Here is a 23,617-nt window from a genome sequence, read left to right as displayed (position 1 = left end):
CATATTTAGCGTTCAGACGACCGTCAGTATTTTCACTATTTTTGTTTTTTCACTTTTATGAATATACTGGAGATATACTGGAGATATAACTAGAAGATCTAAGGAATCTGTAGGCACCATGTCAGGATATCGTGTCAGGAAGTTGACGAAATAACGCTTCAAAGTTGGCCTTTTTTTATTTATGTTTCATTCCAAAAAGGTCAGGGCAGTGATGGTATAACCTTCTCTAATAATAATAATAATAATAATAATAATAATAACATTGTACATTTTAGGATGTTCCGACCACAAGACCAACGTTGACAAAACAATCAGTCTGTCATGTTTCTTGAATGAGTCACGACAAGAATTAATGACTCTATAATCATCTAATCTGACATGGTGACCATTGTAACAGACAGAGATATCATGTATCCGCACTTTGAAGCATAATGGGGTCGATACAAATCAAAAGAGGTAGGGAAAAATCGATACAGCATAATATCGGGATATTTTGCTTGGTGATATTATATCGATTCATGGCCACCATTTAGCTTTTTTGTCAATTTTGTTTCTTTTTTAAGTAATTTAGTTTTTTTCAGTCATTTTGGGTCTTCTTTTGCAATTTTGTGTATTTTTTAAGTAATTTTGTGTCTTCTTTTGTAATTTTGTGTATTTTTTAAGTAATTTTGTGTTTTTTTCAGTCACTTTGTGTCTTTTTTTGCAATTCTGTCTTTTTTGGTCATTGTCTGTCTTTTTTTGGTCATTTTGTGTCTTTTTTTAGTAATTTTGTGTCTTTTTTTCTGTCATTTTGTGTCTTTTTTTTTAGAAATTTTGTGTCTTTTTTAGTCATTTTGTGTCTTTTTTTGTCAATTTTGTTTCTTTTTAAAATAATTTTGTGTATTTTTTCGTCATTTTGTGTTTTTCAGTCATTTTGTGTCTTTTTTGGTCATTTTGTGTCTTTTTTGGTCATTTTGTGTCTTTTTTTAGTCATTTTGTGTCTTTTTTCTGTCATTTTGTGTCTTTCTTTTTTTCATTTTGTGTCTTTTTTTGGTCATTTTGATACTGCCTCCAGCGGCCCCCAGGTCATTTGAGTTTGAGACCCCTGGTGAAAAAGTTGTGGATTTTGGACATTAATTTGCCGCTAGTGTAGTGGACACAATTACTATTATACTATTAGCCAAACTCCAGTGTTACTAGAATAAATAGTTCCGGCTACCTGGCAGGATCAAGTAACTACAAGGTTTTACTTGACAAAACTATGTGCACACTAAAAGGTCAGAACTATCTTTTTTCTGATCAGAAAGTTAGCTAACAGCTTTGCATCCACTACACTACTGTCAACTATTTCATACAACCTAATGTCCAAAATCCACAACTATCCCTTTAAGCTCATTATATTTCTGGCGTCAATATTTCTATGATCCTTTATTCGGAGCAGTATTTATGAGGATTTATGAGGCATGGTGCATGTCGTAGCACATGGTGTGCTCATTAACATTTACCTGAAGAGCATTGGGATCAATTATAAAGGGATTATAAACACTGAGCTGCTGCTTCACTATGAGACTGCAGGGCAAATAGAAATAAACCTGCAGGAGAAGCACTGAAGGTCTCATCTCAGCTATATGTGTATGTGAACCATGATTTAGTTATTTATATTAAGTCATGGGTCTCAAACTCGCGGCCCACGGGCCAATCACGGCCCTCGTGATGATATTTTGTGGCCCCCACCTTGATATGAAAGTTTAATGTGAGTTTTATATGAATGGTAGTTTACCGTGTTGTGTGTGGAAGGTCCCTTAAATTACTTTTTTGGTAATTTTGTGTCTTTTTTGGTATTTTTGTGTCTTTTTTTAATAATGTTGTGTCTTTTTTAGTAAGTTTGTGTATTTTTTTTTAAAGTAATTTAGTGTTTTTTCAGTCATTTTGTGTCTTTTTTTCTAATTCTGTGTCTTTTTTCGGTCATTTTGTGTGAAGCATGATTTTATTATTTATATTAGATCAGGGGTCTCAAACTCGCGGCCCGCGGGCCAATTGCGGCCCTCGTGACGATATTTTGTGGCCCCCACCTTGATATGAAAGTTTAATGTGAGTTTTATATGAATGGCACAAAATGACCAAAATTAGACACAAAATGAATAAAAAAAAGACACAAAATGACGAAAATAAGACACAAAATGACCAAAAAGACACAAAATGACTACAAAAGACCCAAAAAGACTAAAAGACACAGAATGACCAAAAATAACATAAAATGACTAAAATAGAACACAAAATGACTAAAAAAGACACAGAATTAAAAAAAAGACATAAAATGACTAAAAAAAGACACAAAATGACCAAAAAAGACACAAAATGACTACAAAAAGACACAAAAAGACTAAAAAAAGACACAAAATGACCAAAAATTACACAAAATGACTAAAATAGAACACAAATGACTAAAAAAGACACAAAATGACCAAAAAAGGCACAAAATGACTAAAAAAGACACAAAATGACTAAAAAAGAGCACAAAATGACCAAAAACAATACTATTTAAAAAAAGCAGAAGGGAATAAGAGCGAGAGAGAAAAGGACGGGAGGATGAACGGAGGGATGGAGGGATGGAGGGAGGGAGTGGGGGAGGTGAGAGAACATCCGAGCAGCTCAGCATGGAGAGTTGTGTGACGGAAGTGAGCGAGAGGAAAGGATGGAGGAGGAACAACAGAGCTTGGCTCACACAGAGAAAACTAGAGGGCGAGAGATTCTCCATGTCCTGCTGCCATATGGTGAGCAGCCAGGCCACCACACACACACACACACACACACACACACACACACACACACACACACACACAGGCTAATCATGTTGATCATATTGTTCATGAAATATATACTGGACAAACATACTCTATTTTTGCATGTATGCTTAACTCGATGGAGTCTGGAGCTATTTTGTCCCTTTTTGAATCTCCATTTTGTGTCTTTTTTGGTCATTTTGTGTCTTCTGTGGGTTTTTTTTTGGTCATTCTGTCTTCTCATTTTTTTGTCTTTTTTTGTCATTTTGTGCTCTTTATTTAGTCATTTTTGTGTCTTTTTTTGGTCATTCTGTCTCCTCAATTTGTGTCTTTTTTGGTCATTTTGTGTGGTTTTTTTTAGTCATTTTGTGCTCTTTTTTAGTCATTTTGTGTCTTTTTTTAGTCATTTTGTGTCTTTTTTATTCATTTTGTGTCTTTTTTAAGTCATTTTGTGTCTTTTATTTCTTTTTTGGTCATTTTATGTGTTTTTTTAGTCATTTTGTGCTCTTTTTTAGTCATTTGTGTCTTTTTTTGTCATTTTGTGTCTTTTTTTTAGTCATTTTCTGCTCTTTTTTAGTCATTTTGGGTCTTTTTTAAGTCATTTTGTGTCTTTTTTTTGACACAACATGACCAAAAAGACACAAAATGACTTACAAAGACACACTAGAATAAAACCAGAGTTGATGACAGGATCACACACAATCACAAGATCACATTTATGTTGGTTTTTCTTTGTTTCTTTTTGGTTCCAAATGTTGATGCAGTAAGTCAGAATAAAAAAAACAATTATCATTTGTTCATATAGGTGAGGTTGTGTTGAAAAAAAAACCCCCCAACAACTTGGCATTCAACAAATTTTTAAGTGGTGTATACAGGCAGGATGAAAAGGGTTCAAAAAATGAAAAAAAAAATAGCCCAGAACTCCATAGAGTTAATATTTCAAAAGAAATGCAAAATGCATTTTCAGTTCGGAATTCAACCATTTTTTTCTTACCTATGGTACCTTAAAAGACCTTCTTTTATACACGTTTCTTGCCATTTTGAAGCAATCTAACACAATATATATATATATATATGGCCGGTTTCATAATCCACAGATTTCTATCAAGGTGATAAACTATTTTCTGCAAATAATAGGTGTTAAAGTGAGTGTAGGTGGATCTCTTTTGCATACAAACAAATGCCTTCTGTATGCACACACACACACACACACACACACACACACACACACACACACACACACACACACACACACACACACAGTTGCTGCAAACCGGAAACCAATTTCTAATTCTGGCATGCATTTTACCTTCCATTCAATTTCACAAATAGCATGAGAGGGAGGAAACTTTTAATACTCGTCTATTATAGGACACAGAACGAGTTCCAATCAATCTTGTAGATGACTCCTCTACAGTAAGTGTGTGTGTGTGTGTGTGTGTGTGTGTGTGTTTTCTTGTACTTCCTACATAGTGAGGACCGGAACACGTTTCTTAACCAACAGAGTGAGGACATTTTTGCAAAGTGGGGACATTTCAGCCGGTCCTCACTTCTTTAAAGGCTTTTTTTTTTTTTTTTTTTTGTGATTTCAGACTTTGTTTTAAGGGTTAAAGGTTACATGATAATGATAATTAACTGAAACTGTATTGTGTGGTTACAAAACTAACTAAAATTATATATGAAATTGTTGTTGTATATATGAATTATTATATGAAAATGTCCTTCGTTTTCATCTTTATCAACTTTTTTTCCATACATAATGAAGATGGATAAGACAAAGGAAATAAAGGGGAAAATTTACTGTGACCTCTTTTAATCTCCCACCCAACAAATACCCCATTACAAAAAACTACAACTAATAAAAACTAAACTAAAACTAAAACTAGCAAACTCACTCTAAAAACTCACTAAAACTAACTGAATTTGAAAACAAAAATTCACAATGAAAATTAAAACAAAAAACTAATGAAAAATCCAAAACTATTATAACCTTGATAGGGAATTCACTTTTACAATGAGGGTCCTCACAAAGATAGAAGTATAAGAATGTGTGTGTGTGTGTGTGTGTCTGTCTGTGTGGGTGTGTGGGGACTAGATTTAGATTAGAGACAGGTTTGAAAAAGTTGTGGAGAATGAAACTTTCTGAAGGTCTTTACTTAAACATCTCACAACAGAAGTGAGTAACAAGAGACCAAAGTTACTTTAAAAATAAGTGTTGGAGAGAAAATGAGAATGAGACTGAGTGGTTAATTTCTAAATGGCTGCGAGGTGATTTTCTCTGACACTGACTCATTGTTATTTGATTCATGTCTGCCTGCTTTTTGAATATCGATCCAGGGACCGGAGGAGTGACTCATACCCGGCCGTAGAGGCCTGAGTCACTACAGGAAGAGAGTCGGAGCTGGCTCCCAGTCCCATCCTGATGCCACCCTGCTGTATGAAAGGCCCCGGACTGGCTGACTGGGGGGCCGAGCCAGCGTTTGGCTTAGCAGCAGTAATGACGCTCAAGGACTGAAGGACTCAGCTATTTTATCTGCTTTATTTTTAGAAACATGCGCTGTATGTCGAGCAGGGGGGTCTCTTACTTTATGGAGTTTTTTAACTGGAACTTTAAGCTTTGATTGAGGATTCAGACTAAATGTTAAAATTGAGAGGAAGCTTTATGCTGCAGAACGAAGCAGCAAACTGCAGCAAGTTCTATAATCCATACGACCACCAGCCCAACCTCTTCAATCTGCGTACAAACATTTTGGGTATTTTTTATTCATTTTGTGTCTTTTTTAGTCATTTTGTGCTCCTTTTTATTCATTTTTTGTCATTTTTTAGTCATTTTGTGTCTTTTATTAGTCATTTAGTGTCTTTTTTTGGTCATTCTGTGTCTTTTTTAGTCATTTTGTGTCTTTTTTTGGTCATTTTGTGTCTTTTTTTTGTCATTTTGTGTCTTTTTTAGTCATTTTGTGTCTTTTTTTGGTCATTCTGTCTTCTCATTTTGCGTCTTTTTTTGGTCATGTTGTGTCTTTTTTTGACACAACATGACCAAAAAGACACAAAATGACTTACAAAGACACACTAGAATATAAACCAGAGTTGATGACAGGATCATACACAATCACAAGATCTTATTTATGTTGGTTTTTCTTTGTTTCTTTTTGGTTCAAAATGTTGATCCAGTAAGTCAGAATAAAAAAAAAATTATGATCAGGTCATATAGGTGAAATAAATATATACCAACATGACGCTCAAGGACTGAAGGACTCAGCTATTTTATCTGCTTTATTTTTAGAAACATGCGCTGTATGTCGAGCAGGGGGGTCTCTTACTTTATGGAGTTTTTTAACTGGAACTTTAAGCTTTGATTGAGGATTCAGACTAAATGTTAAAATTGAGAGGAAGTTTTGCCTTTGCTGCAGAACGAAGCAGCAAACTGCAGCAAGTTCTATAATCCATACGACCACCAGCCCAACCTCTTCAATCTGCGTAGAAATAACACAACTTTATGTGCAATGCATACACCAAAATCTAATGCTGTGTGCATATGATACTCAATCCTTCCCCCATGTTCACGCTTGGAGTTAGTGCTGCCCTCCTGCAGTCGTAGTAATTATTAACAAGTTCTCCAACATAAATGGCAGAAGAGGTCGTGTGTCAGTACCACAAGTTACGGCACACAGGTTATTCACTGCAAAAAAAGCCAACTTGTATTTTTTGGCCTAAAACAGTGATTAAAGTTGGTAAAACTTGGAAATATAAATTATTGACATTTAGGGCAATAATGTAAGTTAGCACAACAAACAAGTTGGTGAGTTGTTGTTACTTATATCTTCAAGTTGGGGTTCAAAACAAGGGACAATAGTTCTGCTAACTCTTATTTCTTTGTTGTGAAATGCGGGAAAGCGGTGAAATTCATTAGCGAAAGCTAGTGGCTAACTGATTCTAGCGGCTAACTGATGCTAGCGGCTAATTGATGCTAGCGGCGCTGCTTGTTACAGCTACAAGAGTAGCCATTAGCGTATCAATGCTAACTCAAAATCGTGGTTGCAACATTAGCTGACATTTCATAGCGGCGTTACAGTCGTGCCAATTCAGCACATTGCAGAAGTTAGCAGAAGTAAGGATTAAAAGTTATTACAATGTAAAATTATAAGTTAGTGCAACTTACAGTTGAGTTGACAAAAATCTGAATTCAGAGTTGAGCGAACTCAAAAACAAAACTTAAAATATTTAGTTTAATTGTCCAACTTAAAATTTTATCGAAGTTTGTTGCCTTGAAATTTTGAGTTCACCCAACTTTTCTGTTTTTGCAGTGTTGTGGCTCGCGTTTCACGGCACATATGTACATATGTGGCTCGCAATACAACAGCACGATCTAAAAATAGCACACATGTACGGTTCGCAGTTGTAAAAAAGGTTTTTTGATTAGGACACAGTGGGGAAAACGATTGATTTCTATAACTCATGCTCATGAAATCCAAACATATTTCACTGCTGATGTTTCTTTTTGGCTTTCTTCTTTTGTCTTCTTTGTTTTTTTCTTCTTAGCCAATTTCTGGCCAATTTGCAGCAACTATGAGATGAATTTAGACAGAAAAAATGTGTTACAAATTGACACGTTGCGAAAAAGGCGCCAATTGTAGTGTATGGGGCCCAATGGTAGATTCATCTGGCTCTGGCTCATTTTTTATGGCAGCAGTATAGTGTATGGTTATGGTATGTCCATGGTAATAAAGGTACATGCCATCCAGTGCAATGTTGTACTGTGTGTTCTTGTACTTCCTACATAGTGAGGACCAGGACACGTTTTTAACCAACAGAGTGAGGACATTTTTGCGAAGTGAGGACATTTCGGCCAGTCCTCACTTCTTTAAAGGCTTTTTTTTTTAGATTTCAGACTTTGTTTTAAGGGTTAAAGGTTACATGATAATGATAATTAACTGAAACTGTATTGTGTGGTTACAAAACTAACTAAAATTATAGTGAAAATGTCCTTCGTTTTCATCTTTGTCAACTTTTTTCATACATAATGAAGATGGATCAGACAAAGGAATTAAAGGCAAAATTTACTGTGACCTCTTTTAATCTCCCACCCAACAAATACCCCATTACAAAAAACTAAAACTAACACTAAAACTAAAGCATTTAAAAAAAAAAATACTAAACTAAAACTAGCAAACTCACTCTAAAAACTCATTAAAACTAACTGAATTTGAAAACAAAAAAATCACAATGAAAATTAAAACTAAAACTGATGAAAAATCCAAAACCAAAATCCAAAACTATTATAATCTTGCTATGAGGGTCCTCACAAAGGTAGAAGGACAAGAATGTGTGTATGTGTGTGTTTACACAATGTATTTGTATGTCAGTCCGTGCACATTACGTGGATGGGGGTTGGCAGAGGCTCACAGATTGATTAAAGGCTAACTTTAGTTCCTGTACACACACTCACACACACACACACACAGCATGTTCAGGGGACCGGGTTAAAGGTCAGTGACCTATATGAACACCTTTTCAAAGCCTCCATCAAACTGTAATCATCAGTGAAATAGAAAGAGGAATTTATAGAGAAACACAAGGACCGATGCTGCTGCTGCTCCATAGTGACGTCTTCATCCAGGATTAAATTTGTAGACTGTACTTTTGGCTGCTCAGTGCATTCAAAGTTAAAATCTTTATAGGCAAAATGCCAACAAGGGATATCCCTGTAAGAAAGATGGTGCGGTGTGTGTGTGTGTGTGTGTGTGTGTGTCCTCTCCGTTTGTCCTTGCCAGGTAAAAGTCCATGTGCTGTCCAGCTCTGAGTTATGGTGCATCTGTCACGGTGTTATATCGTCCAGCAGCTCCTCCCTGGCTCTCCACCCACTCTACTCTTATCACCTCCATCCTTTCTGACCACTTCCGTTCTTCTGATATACAGCATCTTATGCAGGGGTCTCAAACTCTAATTACCTCGGGGCCGGAGAAAATTACTAAAGAAAGACACAAAATGACTGAAAAAACCCCACTAAATTACTTTAAAAAGACACAAAATGACAAAAAGACACAGAATGACCAAAAAAGGAATACAATGTGACCAAAAAAGACACAAAATGGCAGAAAAAAACTAAATTGCTCAAAGAAGAAACAAAATGACCAAAAAAAGACACAGAATTACCAAAAAAGGATACAAAATTATTTAAAAAAGACAAAATGACCTAAAAAAGACACAAAAAGACCAAAAAATACACAAAATTACTAAAAAAGACACAAAATTACCAAAAAAATACACAAAATTACAAAAAAAAGACACAAAATTACCAAAAAAGACAAAATTATTAAAAGAGACACAAAATTATTTTGAAAAAGACACACAATTACCAAAAAAAGTAATTAAAGCTACAGCATACAGCTACAGATTTTAAATTTCACTGTGTTATATTGTATTGTGTTTCTTTTTACTTGTATGTTTGGCTTGACTGGGCCTCAGTACTTAATTTCGTGCCTCATCATTGCATGCATGTGTTGTTGGTATGACAATAAATAATTCTTAATCTTAATCTTAAAGGGACGGTAAAGTGCCATTCATATAAAACTCACATTAAACTTTCATATCAAGGTGGGGGCCACAAAATATCGTCACGAGGGCCACAATTGGCCCGCGGGCCGCGAGTTTGAGACCCATGATCTTATTCTTCTGAGCTGCATTGACATGTTCCTTTATGACCATGAACACACACTGAATTTTATTTTTTCATTTAATGCTGCTGCACAAATTCCAAATGCAGATAATTGACGCCAACCAACGCACAAACTCCTCTTATTTCAGCAATGTAGAATAATAAACACTATAAATAATAATAATAATATTTTTCAGGTTCATTGGGAAAACTATGACTAACTAGACTAATTGACATACGTTTTTCTGTAGTGTGCATCTTGTGTTTGTAATCTAATTTAATGCACATTCTCATTGACAAAGCTTAGCTTTCTACTGTATATGGAGCTTGTTTATATGACACTTTATGTTAATGCTGAATCGTTGGCCTTATGTTTACATTATGTACAGTATACACACACATATACACACACACAGGGTTTATTTATATGCTCAACAGTAAAGGCATTGAATGTTTTGATGGAAAAGTGTGTTTTGAGTTTGTGTGTTTGCATAGGAAAGTGCCGCTTTCATGCTCACTTTGCTTTAACCTTGTGTCTTACTACATTTGAATATGGATATTTCTCTGCGTTCTCTTAATGAGCTCGCTCTCTGTTTCTCCATCACGCTGTATATTTTTCTCTCTGATCCGTCCCCGTCTCTCCTCCTCCCCGTCTCCTTCTCATAATGATCTGCCAACCCCCTCCATACATTTCCCGACACTGTTATTTGATGTGATAAAGATTTTTTTTTTCTCACCTGCAAGAGCGAATTTGATGGCTTGTTGTGGTTGACTGATTTGTGGAGATGCACTTGATGTATTTCCTGCTCCTGGTCTCATTGTTTGCTTCTACACTACTCTGCCACAAAACACACAAACACACAAACACACACACACACACAAGGACGGCACACTACATTTGACTTAGATTGTCCGTTGCTTACTTGGTTTCTGTTCACTGAGGAGAGCAGAGACACCAAATGATCTACAGTATATGATGATAACAGACATCTTGTTAGCATGTGTTGAATGAAATTGCACATAGACTTTGGTGAGTGACAGTAAGCACTTACAGTTCAACATGTAAGTAATCATTTATACTGTATGCTAATTTGTTGAGTTGAATAAGTAGACATCATGCTATCTGTTAGGGCTGCACGATTATGGCCAAAATGATAATCACGATTATTTTGATCAATATTGTAATCACATATATTAATCATGATTATTCATCATGTTAGGGAAAACATCTGTATTTTTATTGCACTACTTTTAAACAAACAATAGGAACAGTTTTTAGTGTCCGGTGCTTGTTGTAAACAAACAGAGATCGCTAAGTGAACACCTCCTGCAGCAGCAGCACAGTCATATTAATTTATCTTGTCTGTTATCAGAATTTTGAATTTGTATTTCTGTACTGTTGGTAAATGTATGTGTATGTGGAAACCTCATTGCTTACAAGTTTAAATAAAGTGTTATATTTATTTTAATATGCTATCAAAAACAACCCTTACCCCAAATGTAATAATATATATGGACCTGTGTCCATACTAATTAAATAAATTGCTTAAAAGTGCAAAAAGTAAAACTCGGAAAAGAAATGAAAATCGTTTTTTTACACTTATTTTTCATAGCTGTATCCCACAGGAAACTTATTCTGAGTGTGTTCAAAACGTCTTGAGATACACTCATTTTTACAAACTATAACAAAAGTGAAAATAAAATGCACATTGTGCACAACTTGCTAAAACACAGCATGTATATTAAAAACATAGTATTTACAATAGTGAAATCAAATATTTAATTGTGTGAGGCTGTGTGTGTTTTTGTGAAAGAGAGACAAAACGAGTGTAAAAGCGAAAAAGTACGACTTCGCGCTAAGACAAGTCTTTCCCGCGGATAAACTACATTTCCCGGGGAAATGATGTCACTTCCTTCTGTCCCGGGTAGTGACACGCCAAAAAAACAACAACAACCACGTGACAGGTCACGCTCACAACGTGATGACGAGTTTCGCAACGTAGGAAGTGTTGTGAATTTTCGCGGGCAGCCGTTTGGATTATAAAGTTCTGTTTTGTTGTTTTTACTGGATTTTTACAAACAAACAAAGTATAAGGAAACAGCACTTTGGGACATGATGCATGCGGGATATATGGAGGTTAATCATCCGGTTGTATCTGCATATAAGCATTATTGCTCTATCTTATTGATTGCAATTATAGGGGCGTCTAAAAATAGATATGCAAATGAGATCACGGGCGCTCCCGTCGGTCTAAAAGCTACTGGCTAGCTTATTTTTATCACGTGCATTTATCTGAAATTTCTTCATAGCTAGCATTATGTAGGGTTATAGAGTCAAATTACCTCAAATGCCCCCTTTTAACCCTTAATAGGGCACTCATTGTACTAATAATTCATAATATGGAGAAATAAAAAAAAAAAAAAGACATATAATATAAGACATATAATATAAGACGTATATTATATTATATTATATTATAAATAATATAATATAAGACATATAAGACATATATTTTTTACCTTGTAAAAAAAAAAAACATACAGACCCGGGGGAGGAGGGTGATATTTTGAGAAAAAAGTTACAAATTTATGACAAAAAAATCTCAAATTAACAGTAAAAAACGTTGCAAATTTCTGAGAAAATAAATCTCAAATTTGTGACCATAAAATCTCAAATTAATGGTAAAAAAGTTGACGATATTAAAGTGGTAAATCTGCGAGAAAAAAGGGCAAATTATTTTTTACTCCACTACAGCTTTAGTTACTTGTCATATCGAGATTTAACATAAAAAATGATAAATATGAAGTGATTAGACATTCGTTTAATTAAACCACATAAAAGTATATTTAGTAGCAAAAAATGAGTTCTATCTTTACAAAATGAAAACACTGCTTACATAAATGCACCAATAATAATAATAATCCAATAATATATTTAGAATATATAAAACAATTAGAGTGGGTCCATTCTGCATAACGAGTACTTTTAATATGATGAATATAATGCTGGTACTTTTGTACTTTTACTTCAATAAGTTTTGAATGCAGGACTTTTACTTAGTGTAGTGGAGTAATTTCACAGTGTGGTATTAGTACTTTTATTGAAGTAAGAGATCTGAATACTTCTTCCACCACTGTAAGTGTCATTTTACTGTCTTTACAGGAGTGGCAAAACAAAATTAAATCTTTAATATTAGAACTTTATAAACATGTTGGTGACAATATACTTAATAAACAAGTTTCTGACATTTATTTAAAATAATATTTTTTCTATCTTTTCTTTACTTGGAAGAAAGTCACATGCCTTTTTGGAAGCAACATTTTTCTTTGTATCTATAATATAAAAATTGGGCTATTACATAATGAAAATATGACAAAAAATCCTCAGTTGTAATGTTGCTTTCTCTCTTTTGCATTATATCCACCCGGGCTCTTTTCTAATGTCATCTAATTTGATTAAGTTTGAGAATTTTTGTCCTTTAAGCCACCCACCTTTTCTGGTAAGGCAGGAAGTTTTTGGAAATAATCTTAGAAAACTCGATGAACCCAATAAGGAAAATGACAATAAGGACGGAAGGAAATATGATGTGGTAAGCATTTTATTTTAAGTGTAGTTACATCCAGCCAACACGGATTTATTAAACCTAATACCAATAGAAGCTATTTTGGATTAAAGCCACAGATCATCAAGAAAAAAAGCCTGTGAAATAACAAATAAGACGCCAATAATCACAATCAAAAACAAAACATTATGATTATTCTAACTGAGACAGAAATAACTAGATGGAGTTAAAAGGCTTCCCATCAACAACCAAGAAGTATTGATTAACCCTTTGATGCACAACCGGGGTCTAAAGTGACCCAATATGTATGAGTTTTTATCTTCTTTATCTTTGCAATAAATTATTTTCATCATTCAGTATTCAGTAACTACTTAGCTAACTTCTTGGATAAGTATTCAGCTAAGTAGCTTGCTAAGCTAACTACTTAGCTAACTTCTTGGATAAGTATTCAGCTAAGTAGCTTACTAAGCTAACTTCTTGGCTAAGTATTTAGCTAAGTAGCTTGCTAAGCTAACTTCTTGACTAAGTAGCTTGCTAAGCTAACTATTTAGCTAACTTTTTGGCTAAGTATTCAGTTAAGTAGCTTGCTAAGCTAACTTCTTAGATAGATAGATAGATAGATAGATAGATAGATAGATAGATAGATAGATTGATTGATTGATTGATTGATTGATTGATTGATTGATTGATTGATTGATTGATAGATAGATAGATAGATTCATTACTTTATTCATCCCCGAAGGGAAATTCGGTTGTCACAGTAGTCCGGCATTCAAGTACAATAAAATACAATAGAACAAAATACTGAGGTAGAATAAATAAAAACAACAATAGAAAAAAAACAGAATAGGCAACAATGCTATAGTGACTAGACAGTATATAATAATAATAATAATAATAATAATAATAGTACAGTATATAATATATAATAATATGTAATAATAAGGGCTAAGTATTTAGCTAAGTAGCTTGCTAAGCTAACTTCTTGGCTAAGGTAACTATTTAGCTAACTTCTTGGCTAAGTATTCAGCTAAGTAGCTTGCTAAGCTAAATACTTAGCTAACTTCTTGGCTAAGTAGTTAGCTTAGCAAGCTACTTAGCCAAGTAGTTAGCTATGTAATAATACAAAAACGTTTTTTCTTCATAAAGTATGAGAGGCAAAATGGAAATAATGATCTGTTGTTATCAAAAACAAGACATTTAAAGAATACTTGGAATATTCAATCATAAAATAAGTTGATATCAAAAGATAGAGCACAGAAACACACAGCAGCATTAAATAACATGGGGGAATGCATGAAGGTCATTTTGGACCCATGTTGGGCATTAGAAGGTGTTTATATGTTGTGCATCAAAGGGTTAAAAACCATATAGTGGCTCAGTTTATCAGCTCATAGTGTATATCGGTCTGTTGGAGCCAGGGGGCGGGGCAGACTCAGTGAGAGCCGTGAATCAGGAAGTAAATCCTGCGGTGCTGCAGCAGCAGGTGACCTCTCCGTGACCTTTGGCTGGTGCTCCCAGGAAGTGTGTGTGGGTGCACTTAACATCATCAGAGAAGGGGTGAGGTGTGTGTGTGTGTGTGTGTGTGTGTGTGGGCAGGTAGTGTTTCACCCACTGGGTCCTCGGAGGGTTTTCTTCAGGGTGTATTTAGAGGAAACAGTTTGTCCTGTTACACACAAAGGAGCAATGTTAGTCAAAAGACTGGATGCTGGACTTCCTTTTCTCAGGCCTCTACTGCTGGGATTTGTAGTTTTTTAACAGCGAGGCTGATGGGGGAGGAGGCTGCGCCGCTGACTCCCGCTCTGTAAGTAGTGTACTGCAGCCACGGTGAATGATGTCATATCAGGTTAAATTAGGGCTGGGCGATATATCGATATAAAAAATATATTGATATATCATAGCATATATCAATATAGTTCTTTATTTTTCTTTATATATAAATGCTGCCCTTACTAGGGTTTGTCATATTTAGTTCTTTTGTAATGTTCGTTAATCTTTTCTCATATAAATATATTTATTTCAGAAAAAGATTGGCCTATTTTATGTCCTAGGCTATTTTTATTCAAGAGGAGCTTTGATTTTTTTTAAAAAGGTACTCCTGTTGTGATACAGTATTTATTTTCACTTCACAAACGGTTTCAATAAAACTACTTGTGACCTGTCATATTTGACTTTGACTGAACATTTGCTATAAATATCAGGATATATATTGTGTATCGATATTCAGTTTAAATATATCGGGATATGACTTTTGGTCCATATCGCCCAGCCCTATGTTAAATACTCTGTGTTGAATAACTGAGCAGTGATTGAATGTCAGAGCTCATTATAAACTTGTAGGCCAGCATGGTTCAGCTATGGTTTCTATTTATAATGTCATATTGGTGCATTATGATGCATATCTGGAGGTATATACTGTGTCGAAACTGACTCATATGAATAATTGCATAATTTTTGTCAACTTTAAAATGTTTGCAATTCATGCATTATGATATAATAGTTAGAATTTAATTGTGCAATCTCTCAGTACAACCACCCAGCTCCTCTTTAATAATTTCTTCTCATTTTATTCTATCCTCTCTCTTCTTTAGTCCTTTCTCCTCCTCCTCCTCCTCCTCCTCCTCCTTCAGTGTTTGTGATATTGGGCAGTGTAACTGTAAGACACAGGCTTTTTATAGCGAGGTGGTAAAGAGAGTGAGGGTCGCTACATTTTTCCTCCCACCTACTTTTTTCCTATCTCCTCTCTTTTTCTTTCCTTTTCTTTATTCCTTCCATTTCACTTTCCTGCACATTTGTCTCCTCATGTCCTCTCCTCTTGTGTCCTTTCCTTTCCACTTCTCCCCTTTTGTGTCCTTTCCTCTCCTTGTGTCCTTCCCTTTCCTCTTGTGTCCTTTCCTTTCCTCTCCTCACATGTCCTTTCCTTTCCTTTCCTTTCCTTTCCTTTCTTCTCCTCTCCTCTTGTGTCCTTTCGTTTCCTTTCGTTTCCTTTCCTTTCTTCTCCTCTCCTCTTGTGTCCTTTCCTTTCTTCTCCTCTCATGTCCTTTCCTTTCCTTTCCTTTCCTCTTGTGTCCTTCCCTTTCCTCTTGTGTCCTTTCCTTTCATCTCCTTTCCTTTCCTTTCCTTTCCCTTCTTCTCCTCTCCTCTTGTGTCCTTTCCTTTCTTCTCCTCTCATGTCCTTTCCTTTCCTTTCCTTTCCTTTCCTGTCTTCTCCTCTCCTCCTGTGTCCTTTCCTGTCTTCTCCTCTCATGTCCTTTCCTCTCCTCTTGTGTCCTTCCCTTTCCTCTTGTGTGCTTTCCTTTCCTCTTCTCGCGTGTCCTTTGCTTTGCTTTGCTTTGCTTTCCTTTGCTTTCCTTTCCTTTCCTTTCCTTTCCTTTCCTTTCCTCTCCTCTCCTCTTCTCTCCTCTCACCTCTTCTCTTCTCTTGTTCTTCTCCACTTCTGCCATTTTTCCTCTGTCATTTCTATTTCTTCTCGCCTTCCTTCCTCTTTTTGTCTCTCATCTGTTTCTGTTTTCTTCACTCTGTATTTGTGTTTTCTTGACTTGTCTCTTCTTCTTGTATTATTGCCAGTTTCCTACAGCAGTTTACATAATATATGTGGAGAACATGTTCGTATAGGATATTAACTTATCCTGTCCCCTGCCATCTTTGTATGTGATTGTAACTGATCCAACGGCTCAGATGAAAGTTGGCATAACTACATAAAATAAAAACGTATAAACAGTATCTCTCCTCTCCTCCTGTAATCCTCGGCTCATCACTTCTTCTTCTCCTCTTTGGTCTGTTTCCCCTCTATTTGCTCTCTCCTCAATCTCCACAGTGTGAAATCCAATTAATCAACATACTGTAACGCCTTAGATAAAACCAATACTCTTCCCCTCTCTTTCTCATATTGATTTGAAGAGATCTCGTGTCTGCAAAGCAGCCTGAAACAATAGCAGACACACAAAAAGTTGATTGCACCAAAACACACAAACAGTCCTGAGAACAGTGATATCGACTGGACTTAATGCAACGATTGTCTCTTTCGCTCTGGTTTCAGTTCACTTCTCCTCCCCTTTATTTTTTTATTATTCATCCAATAAGACTCTGACCATTCTTTTCTAGTTTGTATCGCCTCTGATCACCTTTTAACTTAAATAACAGTTTATGGAATAACTATGAAATGCTGACAGTAATTGGATCAAAAGAGCTGCGTGGAGTCATGATTTTTTTAATCCCATTTCTTTGCAAGATATGAACTCATGAAGATGTTTGTTTTGTAATATTTTTTTAGCCACATTATAGGAGTGAAGATGTTTGTTGGTTGGTTGGTTGGTTTGTTTGTTGGTTAATTGGTTGGTTGGTTGGTTTGTTTGTTGGTTAATTGGTTGGTTTGTTTGTTTGTTGGTTAATTAGTTTGTTGGTTGGTTGGTTGGTTTGTTGGTTTGTTTGTTGATTAATTGGTTGATTTGTTGGTTAATTGGTAGATTTTTTGGTTTGTTGGTTAGTGTGTTGGTTAATTGGTTGGTTGGTTTGTTAGTTTGTTGGTTAATTGGTTGGTTGGTTGGTTGGTTGGTTTGTTGGTTAATTGGTTGGTTGGTTGGTTGGTTGGTTTGTTTGTTGGTTAATTGGTTGGTTTGTTTGTTGGTTAATTGGTTGGTTGGTTTGTTTGTTTGTTGGTTGGTTGGTTGGTTTGTTGGTTAGTTGGTTGGTTGATTTGTTGGTTGGTTTATTTGTTGGTTGGTTTATTTGTTGGTTGGTTTATTTGTTGGTTGGTTTATTTGTTGGTTAATTGGTTGGTTGGTTGGTTGGTTTGTTGGTTAATTGGTTTGTTTGTTGGTTGGTTTGTTTGTTTAGTGACTTTTAAACAAACAGTAGAGTCGCCCCCTTCGGGACATTACACAGAATGCAGTTTAAGGCAAATCACTAATTACTTTCTATGTGTGTCCGGCCATAATATGATGTCAACATGTTAGGACCCGCCTCTGCCCTGTTTCCAAGGGTTGATGTTGCCTCAGTTTTTAAGAAAGCTTTGCAAATGAAATCCCAGCTTCTGTACTTGGTCTTCTTCCTATGTCTGTTTTAAGGATCCAGATCAATGACCCCCAGAAATCTTGTCCATGTATTTTCACACCACATGTATTTGTGTCAGAGACTACAAAGCATTCATGTTGTCCTTGTGTTTTCTCTCTTCCAGAGGTATCCAGCAGCAGTTGTCCAGCTACAGGGAGACGGTGATCCGGCAGGCCACGGTGGCGGCGGGCTCGGCCGTTCATCGGGACGACGCGCCAACCTGCGGCATCTGCCACAAGACCAAGTTCGCAGATGGCTGCGGGAACCTGTGCTCGTACTGCCAGACCAAGTTCTGCGCCCGCTGCGGGGGGCGAGTGTCCCTGAGATCCAACACGGTAAGGGAGAGGGAGGGGGAGGGACCGTAGCGGCTGTTTCCTCACACATATCCTTTGAAAATCAGAAATTCATTCATTATCATATAATCATATGAGCAGCATTTATCCAAAGGAGATTCCTTCATTCAGTTATTTAAAATTGTCTGTGGAGAGCACTGTCTAACACACCACTGTAAAAGAAGGACAGTAAAAGGTTATCAGATGAGTCAAAAGTATAACTGAATACATTAATATATAATACTGCTGTAAAATAATATAAATAGGGTGTTAGAAGAAATATAATGTTTTATACTCTTCCCTTAAACTCCAATCCATTGGTGAACCACCAATAAATTGATAAATACATTTATTATCCTCTGCAAAATGTTCCCATATTTCTAAGATTAAAAAAAATTAAACAAAATTGACATTTGTCCTGTGACACACACACACACACACACACACACACACACACACACACACACACATACACATTCTTGTACTTCTATCTTTGCGAGGACCCTCATTGGAATAGTGAATTCCCTTGCAAGGTTATAATATTTTTAATTTTAAAATTTTATTAATCTTAAAATATAATTCCACAGACAAATAACTCAATAAAATAAAAAACAAATAATATATAAATATATTTAAAATGCAATTAAATAATCATGGTATCTCATTTATCTTATTTTCATAACGCCAAAATTGTAATTGAAAATTAAAATCTGCACTCAGCCCAAACTCAAAATTAATTATTGAATTTATGGGAATATTTTTCAAGTCTTCAGTTTTACGTTTGACACTACTGACTGTCTTTTACTTACTTACTTACTTACTTACCAACCAATTTTGGGCCAGTAATTTTTTTTAATTATATCTAAATTGTTCATTCACACAAATTATAACAGTTATGTTACGTGGACCAACTGAACCAACTGTTGAATGAATTGATCTGAATGGAAATATCATGTGATGACTTCTGTTTCCAGCAATCTTGTACCTCTAACAAAAAAAAGTTATATTATTATTATTATTATTATTATATTCTATATAAATACACTTATAGCACATGCAGCTGTGTTGAGTGAGGCTCCAGCAGGGTCTCAGGTGTTACAACTCAGGTGGAGGTGATGAGCCATGGCACATACTGTAGGTGTGTATATGTGTTGATATGTGCTGGATCAACACACACATCTGTGTATCTGTGTGTGCCTCCACCCATGTGTGTGTGTGTGTGTGTGTGTGTGTGTGTGTGTGTGTTTGACCCAGGCAGGGGCTGGTAAAGGTTAATTGGGCATTAGACTGAGCTGTGGACGGAGGGGGTGGTCTCCCACTCTGTCTCGGTCTCCCAGGGGTCCGGAGGTGCCCTATACACACACAGCAGGGTGCAGGTGTGTGTGTGTGTGTGTGTGTGTGTGTGTGTGTGTGTGTGTGTTGGCGTCGGGAGGCGAGTCTTCCTCTCAAATAAGTGACGTACCCTCTCACACCCCTTCCCCTCACCCCTACGTCGCCGGTGTGGCATTTAATGACCTCACACACACACACACACACACACACACACACAGAAGAGTACATCCTAATTAGTTGGTGGCTGACATGGGGAGAGTTCAGCTGTGGGGTCCTGGGTGGGGTGTTGTGGTGTTGTGGTGGGTGGCAGCTGCATTCAGTTGGAGAAGGTCTTTGAAAGGTGGATTTCCATTCCACAACTCACACACACACACACACACACACACACACATATTCTTGTACTATCTTTGTGAGGACCCTCATTGGAACAGTGAATTCCCTTGAAAGGTTATAATAGTTTTGGAATTTTCATCAGTTTTAGTTTTAATTCGTTGTGATTTTTTTTGTTTTCAAATTCAGTTAGTTTTAATGAGTTTTTAGAGGGAGTTTGCTAGTTTTAGTCTGGTTTTTATTTTTTTAAATGCTTTAGTTTTAGTTTAGTTTTTATTAGTTTTAGTTTTTTGTAATGGGGTATTTGTTGGGTGGGAGATTAAAAGAGGTCACAGTAAATTTTGCCTTTATTTCCTTTGTCTTATCCATCTTCATTATGTATGAAAAAAGTTGACAAAGACGGAAACGAAGGACATTTTATGTATAATTTTAGTTAGTTTTAGTTAGTTTTGTAACCTCACTATACAGTTTCAGTTAATTATCATTATCATGTAACATTTAACCCTTAAAACAAAGTCTGAAATCTAAAAAAAGCCTTTAAAGAAGTGAGGACCGGCCGAAATGTCCTCACTTTGCAAAAATGTCCTCACTCTGTTGGTTAAAAACGTGTTCTGGTCCTCACTATGTAGGAAGTACAAGAATACACACACACACACACACACACACACACACACACACACACACAAACAAACAAGCTATCTTGAAAGATATCTTCACATACAAGGTTCGACTGTTTAACTCGTCACTTGGTGTATTTGTTAAAATGATCCTTTTGTTATTGCTTAGTGGGAGCTGTGTGTCTTCACAGAGTTCATTATATTACCTTTCACATGTCGGTCAGTAAGAGGACAACAAAAGAGGACAAAAATTATGAAAGGAAAATAGTACAGTCTGGGAATTTGTCACTGTCTCTACCAGAAAAACGCTGCATGGGTTGTTTGTCCAAACACCTAAAATAGGAGTTTCATGACATTCTCTCATTTGTTTTCATTCTCAAAGTTGCAGTAGAACATTGATACTGCTTCTGGAGCCAGTGGTCAGTTTGCCGCCATTGTTATTATGAATCCACCGTGCTTTGGCAAGATTGGTTGGAATTAAGCATTGCCTGCGGCTCGTTAAGAAGAGTAAGAAGGAGTCAAAGCGGCACGTCCTCCTGCAGCAGTCTCTCCCAGCTGCAGAGCCGGAGGGGATGTTTACCCCTAAGCGTCCAGTCTGCAAATTGCTAATAGGCTAACAGTTAGCTTAGCGATCTCTGTTCGTTTACAACAAGCACCGGACACTCAACTGTTCCTATTGTTTGTTTAAAAGTAGTGCAATAAAAATACAGAAGTTTTCCCTTACATGATGAATAATCGTGATTACAATATTGATCAAAATAATCGTGATTAGCATTTTGGCCATAATCGTGCAGCCCTACCTCGTATAGTTTTTTCCGCCAAGCCACCTCTTGCAGTTGAGCGAATATTGCCTAACTGTTGTAGCCAACCATTGCTCTACCAGAACTGAAAGTCTCGGAGTGGATGAGTCCAAAGTGTGTGATCTGCATCTCGTCCCCCACCACAAGTTAATTTATCCAGTTGTTTAGGTGTAAAGACTTGTTCCAACATGTCTTGGTCTAGCACAAGGGTCGGCAACCTTTACTGGCCAAAAAAAGAGAGAAAATCTCTGAATGGAGCCACAATTTTGTTTTCTTGAGACTTACAATGAAGATAAAACAGCCTTAATTTAAGCATAATTAGCCTAACAACATTACTAATAGGTCACAATGAGCAGTTATTAATATGGTTTTGTCAGAATACAGTGAGGACCCAAGTTCAAATAAGAGGCTAGAATTAGGGCTGGGCGATATGGCCCTAAAAGATTATCACGATCTTTCAGGGTATTTTTGCGATAAAGATATTCTTGACGATGTTACAGAATACTGAAAATTATATATAAAATATGATATTTTAGTCTGTATAAATAAAAAACGAAAACAAATCATAAATCTAAAATGTCCCAACAGTTGCCGAATACAAAAATAATTACTTTTGTCTCTTGAGTATTAGCAAATAATTGAAAATAACCATCTACGGGGTCCAGGGGCATGTCCCCCTGGATAATTTTTGTTTTCATAAAAGCCCAAATTTGGTGCCTCTCACACATTCTAATGCCACTATTCCATCATATACACTGATCTTATCATTGCCTTTTTCAATAAATAATTGTAAAGGAGAATAAGGGTTTGAGTATGTTTTATTTAAAGCTTCTTATTTTGACACTCTGCTGAGGCAAACGCCAACACAACGCAAAATAACTTCATATTATGAATAGTGTAGATATACTTTCAGTAGCCTGAAATGTGACGTTAGTGCAGCACATGAGACTCTGGTGGGCCGCCACAGTCTAGGTCATTAATGGAAACCCTCACACCACTACGGCAGGAAGTAGGAATGTTGCCAATATCATGATATGCATTTTTTTTTACCCATAAAAAAAATATACCGGTATTATCGTGAACGATACGATATGGCACACCCCTAGCTAGAATCCTGAGAAATATCTCAGGAAAGCTAGACTGGCAAAGGAAACTCAAAACTAGACTTGAAGTTGGCAAAATTTAGATGTTAAGGTGCCAGGCCATACACTTTCATAAGCTATGATATACATTTTAGTTGACAAAAATGTAAAAAGAAAATGTTTTTCTGCCGTTTATAAACCACAGATTTTTACAATTGAAGAAAACAAATTGATTGGGGTCCACACCATGAAAATTAAAACTAAAATGTGAAGAAATAACTTACTTTGTATAATTTTTTGGTCAAAGCCAGAGGGAGCCACAGGTTGCCTACTCCTGGTCTAGCATATTGGTTTTTATTCGGTATTGTTGGTAACATTACTGGAAACTGAAATACCTCTGTGTTGGTTAGTGGTAGGGCTGTAGGATCATTGCCATGCTTTCAGATATCATCTTTGCTCACATTCTCTCTGTCTTTCTTTTCATTATACATGGATGGCTGACTGGGCTGCAGGAGGACAAAGTGGTGAGTGCTGTGTTTTTTTTTCTTTTCTGGACTACATAACTCTGCCTGCAACCTTTAAGACGATCTGTCTTAATGGGTTCAGACAGTATGTATGTATGTATGTGTGTATGTGTGTGTACCTCTCAGTCTTTCTGTCTGTCCATGTGTCTCCAGTATTACAAGTGGTACATGTTGTACCTGTAGCAGTAGTAGTAGTAGTAGTAGTAGTAGTAGTATGGTGGTCAGAGATACTTTCATCACCTCCACGTACAATGATCTCCTGGACTCAACTACATCATCTTCACTAAAAACCATCCATTCATCCATTCTTTTTCCATATTTACTGATGTTTCTATAGCATGGGTTTCAAACTCGCGGCCCGCGGGCCAGTTGTGGCCCTCGTGATGATATTTTGTGGCCCTCACCTTGATATGAAAGTTTAATGTGAGTTTTATATGAATGGCACTTTACCGTGTTATGTGTGGAAGGTCCCTTTAATTACTTTTTTTGGTAATTTTGTGTCTTTTTTAAATAATTCTGTCTTTTTAAAAATATTTTTGTATTTGTATTCTTTTAGTAATTTTATGGC

General features: G+C 36.2%; 1 protein-coding gene across 1 annotated transcript in view; it reads left to right on the top strand.

The window, feature by feature from the left end:
* LOC131993744 (regulating synaptic membrane exocytosis protein 1-like) overlaps window positions 1-23,617 on the top strand; it is a 142,287-nt gene that overhangs the window by 20,791 nt on the left and 97,879 nt on the right. Inside the window, exons 3-4 of the mRNA XM_059359751.1 lie at window positions 18,157-18,367; window positions 23,038-23,049. Of these exons, the coding sequence (XP_059215734.1) occupies window positions 18,157-18,367; window positions 23,038-23,049 (223 nt within the window). The remainder of the gene's footprint in view (window positions 1-18,156; window positions 18,368-23,037; window positions 23,050-23,617) is intronic.

Source organism: Centropristis striata, chromosome 20 (assembly GCF_030273125.1).
Source record: "Centropristis striata isolate RG_2023a ecotype Rhode Island chromosome 20, C.striata_1.0, whole genome shotgun sequence".
Classification (NCBI taxonomy): Eukaryota; Metazoa; Chordata; class Actinopteri; order Perciformes; family Serranidae; genus Centropristis; species Centropristis striata.
The sequence above is the reverse complement of the archived record's forward strand: the minus strand, read 5'-3'. Positions and strand labels throughout refer to the sequence as shown.